At 43.0% G+C, this 7,111-nt stretch overlaps 1 protein-coding gene across 1 annotated transcript; it reads left to right on the forward strand.

The window, feature by feature from the left end:
* The first annotated feature begins 646 nt into the window (after window positions 1–646).
* Window positions 647–6,972, forward strand: LOC118422636 (ectonucleotide pyrophosphatase/phosphodiesterase family member 5-like). The gene is made up of 5 exons (XM_035830292.1): window positions 647–1,443; window positions 2,921–3,583; window positions 4,039–4,224; window positions 4,810–5,049; window positions 5,871–6,972. The coding sequence occupies exons 1-5, from the start codon at window positions 1,263–1,265 to the stop codon at window positions 6,041–6,043; spliced, it is 1,443 nt and encodes a 480-aa protein (XP_035686185.1). The 5' UTR covers window positions 647–1,262; the 3' UTR covers window positions 6,044–6,972.
* Window positions 6,973–7,111: the final 139 nt, after the last annotated feature.

Consider the following 7,111-nt stretch of genomic DNA (forward strand, 5'->3'; position numbering starts at 1 on the left):
GGAACTGCCTCCCACAGGACATTGTAGATACTAGAGACTTACAGAACTTCAAACGAAAAGTAAATGCCCACCTCACCGTTACTCGTCAGCGTGCTGTATTGTAATAAAGTTCAGCACAGCTGCTAATGATGGGGTGTTGGACACAGCATAGATTTAAAAAATGGTACTCATTAGTATTCAGGAATACTTGGTTACTACACTAACCAATATACACTATAACAAGCAAGTCACAAGTCCAACATTCGTATTACTTGACGTTTAAATTTTCTTCTTATAGGCTATCATTGTGTATCACACAGTGCAGTAATGTTATTGCTCGGTATGAAGGATTGTTACATACCTAGCATGTCACTTTGGCACATGGACTGTTACATCTCTTACAACGTAACCTATAATATTCTATTGAAAGTTTTAAAAAAACAGTCATACCGACATTATTGAAGCTAAAAGCCTCTTCAGTGTTACTTCCTACATGGTTAAACGTGTATCAAACTACTATTCACATGTACAGCCCTGCACCTGTCCCAGGGCACCACAGACACAGGTGGTCAATTAACTCAATTTTACATTATAACCAATCAGTGCAGTTATGTAAATGAGCGCATATGCTAATGAGGGTAGGGACATGAAAAGGGGATATATTATCACAAAAGGCGCGAAGTTTGACTTGAGGGAGGAAAAGTAGGTGGTTGGGACTTGGGAGTAACAGGCGGAAAGTTGGGAAAATAGAGATAGCAGGAAGGGAATGGGGATTCTCCGGGGATGCTGAGATGTGAAGAGTGGGTAGTATCTTTACCATTCACACCCACCCACCCACTTTCTTATAGCTCGATGGGAGTTTTCGCCTCGCTCTCTGTTCAGGTGATGAAGACTTTTTCTGCACTCCTTATACCCCCATCACCTGTCTGGGGCGCGGGGGATGCCCGGATGGGTGTGGCGTTGTGAATTTTCACTATTATTATAATATTTCAATGTACGTCCGCACCGATTAGTACTGAATGCAGCTTGTTACTTTCAGCAGAATAACAAAGAGCCTTTTGTATCATAGATGTCCCATTATCGAGTTGTGCTAACACTAGTATAACACAGCACGCACGCGTCGCCCCAACAGTCGTACAGCTACATGTACAAACGTAGGCGGCTGCGCATTCGAACCCCCTAACATTGTGTTATATGTTCCGTGTTTATACTTGATGTCCAACATCCTGGTCCAGCCGAGTTAGACCTTCACAAGGTGGTGTCTGTGTCTGTGTCCCGCTATCATGGCGGCCGTCCGCGTGTTTGAGCTTGTGTTTGTTCTCCTGATGTTGGGCGGACGGACAGCTTCTGTTCATGACGGGCCTCTCCTGCTGCTGGTCTCCTTTGACGGGTTCCGGTACGACTACCTGGACAGGAGTCAGGACCGGGTTCAGCTCCCCAGCCTGGAGTACCTCATACAGACAGGTGTGTGTCCTTATACATTCTACACTAGCTATAGGGGTGCCAGTACAGAACCGTTTTTTTCTTGTTGGACCAGTCCAGAAAAAAAGGCCTTAAAAAAATCAGTAGACCGGATGTTGGACCGATTCAAATATGAACAGATTATACCGGCAGGCATTCGCGTGTATTGGGTTCATGTCCAAGAAAATAACAAGGGCAAAGTTGATAGTCATTCGTGCCAAGTTTCTACAGTAAAATTTGCCCCAAAATAGGCCATTGGTGTTGCTTACCTGAAGATAGGAGTCTGAAACGCCAATGGACGTCAGATACTCCACCAAACAGAATCCCTTGTAACGAAATGGACCGTTGTTTTTTACATGGTAAGTTCACAGATAATTAGGTCCAGGTTCAAGTCCGAACGTGGACCTGATCCTCTGGATCTGGACTGTACCTGGACCTAAATTTTCCGTACCGGTACCCACCCCTGTTCTACACCATACGTATACTTTCAAAGGTATTATGGGGAGTATGGTTATTCCAAATTGGTTTTTAGTAGATTCTGAGAGCATTAATGAAGAATGGCCTGAATGTACGATCGATATCTGGAGTAGCTCCCAACCGATATTCAGTCTGCGCCATTGAGCTTCTCAAACAATGAAAAATGGCGCTTTTCTCAGTTTGTTTTGGTTCCGCGTTCCAACAGCAGCGAGTAGTCAATTTTGCAACAGATTCGAGGACCGTACACTGTTTTTATATATGACAAGGGCTTATTTTGCGAAAGTCTTAGTAACTCTTAGTTAATACGTTAACGCCTTTTGACTATTTTTTTCTAAAATCGAACGCACAGTCGCTCCGGGTCACCGCCACAAACGTTAACGGTTGAATAGATCCTCAACATTCGATGTTGCGTGGCAGTTGTGTTCAAGCTGTTTCAGTTCACTGACCTCTCAATTGTGTCAGCTAACCAGCAGCTACAAAAACGTGTGGCATTGGTGCAAAAGTATATGCCCGAAAACAATTGAATGGTGAAGTCAGTAAAATAATGACCGACTCAATGACTTATGTTAAAACAACGATAAGTAACGTTAATCATAAAGAGCGAAGAATGAAAATCACGGTAGTATTTAATTACAGATTTATTTGATTGGTAAATTGGGGGCTCCAGAACCACTGTTGCGTCCAGAATTTTACTCAAGTTTTCTGTATTGCTTTAAAATCTACAATATAATATCTTTTCTGTTTATCATTAAGAACTTAATGCTTAGAATGAATAACAACGGCCTGCGCTTCTCCTTTAATGTCCTTCATATTAAACCTGTCTTACGTTAAGCTATCGCCACATTTTCACAAACAAATATTTATGCCAATAAATATGCTCAAGGCATGCTGTTGAATTAGTTTTGTGTTTTTGTTGTCTTTTATATTGTACTTTAATTTTCGTTCCCCAAAAATAAAACCACCCTTTGTGGGAATGTGACTTTGCACAACCTGTCTCCTTCAGGCGTCCGTGCGAAGTGGGTCCACAACACCTTCGTGACCTTCACCTTTCCGAACCACTTCAGCCTGGTGACTGGGCTGCACGCCGAGACCCACGGGATGGTGGCCAACCACATGTACGACCCGGACCTGCACCAGCAGTTCCACATGTACCTCAACAACGAGCCCAAATGGTGGGACGTCGGGGCCGAACCCATCTGGATAACCAACCAGAGGTGTGGAGGAAAGAGCGGCGTCTTCAACTGGCCTGGGATGGAGGCGCGGTTCAACGGTACTCTGCCTTTTAGAAGCATTCCTGAGTACAACGAATCCATCCCTTATGAGCATAGAATAGAGACGATGATTCGGTGGTTCACAGACGAAGAAAACCCCATAAATCTGGGCGTCCTGTACTTCGAGGAGCCTGATGAGGTTGGGCACAAGTACGGTCCGGATTCTCCTGAGTTGGACGAGGCTTTAGAGATGGTGGACCGGACAGTTGAGTACCTTATAGAGCTGTTACAGTCGGCAGGGCTGTTTGAGAGAATGAACCTGATCATCACGAGTGACCACGGGATGGCGGAGACGTCCGTGGACAGAGTGATTGAGCTGGACCGTTACCTGGACCCCAGCACCTACCTGTGGGTGGACAAATCGCCTGTAACGGCCATCTGGCCTCTGGAACACGGTAAGGGGTCTCATTATGAGTGACGCAATTAGCAATTGATATGAATAGTGATTCGTAATTTAACATTCACCAACACTGTATATTCATCCACACACATGAATTATGAATTTATGAATCATATATGTCGAACGCACATCACATTACAGGGAAAGGGGTAATAGGGTAGTAGCGTAGACCGTCTTGTGTTCTTACACAGATGGCCACCTATACGATAGCTGTTGTTAGTCTCCTTCGTAGACTTCGAGCGGGGTTTGCTTTTGTATTATCTTGGGCCTATGGGGGGAGGGGGTAGTTTCAAAGTTGGCAAAGGCTCTATAATGGATAAGATAAAAAGTCCCATAAGATAAAAGTCAGCCCCGCTCGAAGCCTGCGAAGGAGGCTAAGCTGTTGTATCCTTTTTGTGGTAAATAAATAAACTTTTATCGAAGGTTATGATTTACTTTTATTTATCCCAGGAGTGGACAGAGAGTACATCTTTGCTGCATTAGATGATGCCCACCCCAACCTACAGGTGTACTACAAGGAGGACATCCCTGCCCAGTACCACTACAGACACAACAGGAGGATCATGCCTGTCATCGCAGTGGCAGATCCTGGCTGGACCATCGTGCAGAACATCAGCACTGCTGTCGTCGAAAAAGGTATGCACATAGCTTCAACTCTCACAATTCCGCCATATAGAAAAGCATGTTATATAAGCCTTCCCAAGCAGAGGTTGAGTCGCGTAGATATAGTAGTACTAGTAGTCGGAAAAATTACACTGGTGCTCCAACAGGAGCGACTCAACCTCTGCTTGGAGAGTAACATCCATTTAGAACTTGTTTTCTTTCTACGGTGGTATTATGACACCCGGTAGAATTATGATAGTTGGTGTTAGCTTTTAGCTCTCTGTGCTGGATTTTAGTCTTTTGGGGCTTATATTACAGTTTTGCTGGCCGTTTCTTTTTGTACTGGGTCGCTTGTGCAAAGGCTAATGTTAGATGTCGCTGCGCAGTGTTAAGAATTCGGTCTCACATAACAGTCATTTCGAAGGCCAATTGTACAGGAGTAGCAAGCAGGGATGCTGAAAACGTAGCATGAAAATTCATCTGATTTGGTAAGTTGCTTTATGGAGCAAACTGTTCTTCAACTAAAGAACATATACTCTACTGAAGTTCTTACTTAATCGCTAAAGCATGTTAACTTTTTAAGAAGTTAGCATAATTAGGCATGGCCTTTTAATGCAGGTAGCCATGGTTACAACAACAGCTACCTTCCTATGAACCCCATCTTCGTCGCCCACGGACCAGCCTTCCGCACCAACCTCCTGTCTGAACCCTTCAATAACGTGGACATCTACCCGCTCATGTGCCACATCCTGGGCATCACACCTCTGCCCAACAACGGCTCCATCGATAACACCGCCTCCATTGTGAAGAGGCAGAAGGGGTGGTGGTCTCCATCGCCGAGGTCAATGTCCGGCATTGGTAAGTCAGGAGCTCTATTACGGTACTAATCTCCAAGCAGATCCCACGGTGCCATAAGATAGTATCAAAGCTGGCCAAAGGGAGTCAGACGGGCACCGGAGCATACACTCTCCTAGGCCGGCATCACTCATCTGCCAGCTTTGATACTATCTTATGCCCACCGTAGGACCTGCTTGGAGATTACTCTATTACCAACTTATCTTCCAACTGTGATCTCAGCAACTGGATATTATTTTGGAACTGGTCGCCGTTTCCAAAATCATATCCAGTTGCTTGAGTACTAGTAACTGCTATTTGGCGTATCTTATTAGCCTCCATAGCAGGATGTCTAACCTTCACCAACGCCTCTCTGACGCTGTTCCTTGTTTGTATTTGACGCTTCAAGTATTTTATGCGGCTATATGATTGTATACGGCTAATAATTTGAACGCAAATTATGTTTGAAAGTTGATAGTTGTTATCAATTATTATCAACTAAATCTTTACATTAGCCTCTGTGCATATTCCATAAACATAAACTATTCCTTTTGAAATTGTCAGTTTCTGGTTCTTATGCTTCTAATTTGTGGTTTTGGATATTTATTTATTTTTGTTTACGTTTGTGCCGTTTTGTGTACTCATTTTGATTATTGCTCCCGTGCCATGCCCGTCTAAAAATTCCTACCAGGGAGGAAAAACATAGAATTAGGAAATTTGCAAAAATAAAACAAAGAATGGATAACGAAGTTGAAATTCTCTACTCTTAGACTAGTTGATCATGTTGTTTTGGTGTGTCCAATTTTTGCACCGATAGGTAACCGTAAGTTTTCCTTGACCCACAGCAGGTACCCTTGGCCTGTTGCTGATGTTGGTGGGCTGTATCGCCGGCTGTGGGTACTACTCACAGAAGAGAGAACAGACATCCGGCAGACACTTACAGTACTCCATCATCGGCTATGAGATGGAAGACTATAGCCTTGGAGAACCGTTAGTAGATAGTAAAAGAGAAGTGTAGAAACATGTCGTATGAATTTTAGTGTTTATGACACCAAAGTACACCGTTCTCTTATTACATTCAATCAAACAATATCATTCATTGGATATGAACATTTCCGCTGAATGTATATTATATTCTGATATTACATGTATTGACCATCAAACCAAAATCATACCTCTAGCTCTTGATTCGTGTCGCCAGATGTTTGAACTAGTGAACACGGCAGCCGATTCGGAGCCTGGCACAGCGGCTTGAGGGAAGCTAAGCAAACAAACCACATGTCATGTTGTAATGTCTTGCAATTGCGTGTATTCAAGATGAATCATCACTGTTTGCTTCTCAAACCAAAGTACCTTTTAGCGGTACTGAATCAACTGCCATGTTCACTGTGTGTGGCGTTGCGGAAAAGTATTTACCTGGCGACAAGAACCAAGAGCTGTAAGTGTGATGATCTTGGATGGTTTGGTGTTCAACAACTTCAGAAGGTTGTTAACTTGGTGCAAATGTCAATGCTCATTGATTGATAAGGTTATTGTTGTAGACAGTCAGAAAATGTTGTATGTTTGTGTCAATGGCACTTTTTAAAAAGTACTTTACATATTGCGTATCTTATTTGTTCGAACTTCGGTTTCAACTAGATGTAGATCATTTTTCAAACTATAAAAGTGTGGAGGATTAGAGGTTGTAAAAGTACATTTAGAAATTCTTATTTGTAAAGGATTTTGACAGCGGGAGATAAAGGTTACATGCTGTAAACAAGGCATGGCATAGGAAATGTGCCACTCGTGCAAAGTCATATTCTTTGTAGATAAAAGTACAAAAACTTTACGAGATTTATAAGTTATCGCCCAACCGCCCAGCATTATGAATAATATGTTTTTGTCACATCTAAGACATCAGTTCTGAATTTGGCTGAATTTGGTTATGTTGTCTGTAATGATGTAACCTTCATTCCTGGTATTGCATAATGAAAATATCAGTCTTTAGAAGTAGGCTTAGTCGACGAAGAGCCGAGCTGTTGCACTATCCTGGTGTCAGGACACGACCTACCGTCTCTCTTCAACTCATGAACACACCAGACACAAC

This window comes from Branchiostoma floridae, chromosome 9, assembly GCF_000003815.2.
Source record: "Branchiostoma floridae strain S238N-H82 chromosome 9, Bfl_VNyyK, whole genome shotgun sequence".
Lineage (NCBI taxonomy): Eukaryota > Metazoa > Chordata > Leptocardii > Amphioxiformes > Branchiostomatidae > Branchiostoma > Branchiostoma floridae.

Coding starts and splice junctions, on each gene's coding strand:
- LOC118422636 (XM_035830292.1), top strand. CDS start 1,263: ATGGCGGCCGTCCGCGTGTTTGAGCTTGTGTTTGTTCTCCTGATGTTG. Junction 1,444..2,920: donor GGAGTACCTCATACAGACAG/GTGTGTGTCCTT, acceptor TGTCTCCTTCAG/GCGTCCGTGCGAAGTGGGTC. Junction 3,584..4,038: donor CATCTGGCCTCTGGAACACG/GTAAGGGGTCTC, acceptor TATTTATCCCAG/GAGTGGACAGAGAGTACATC.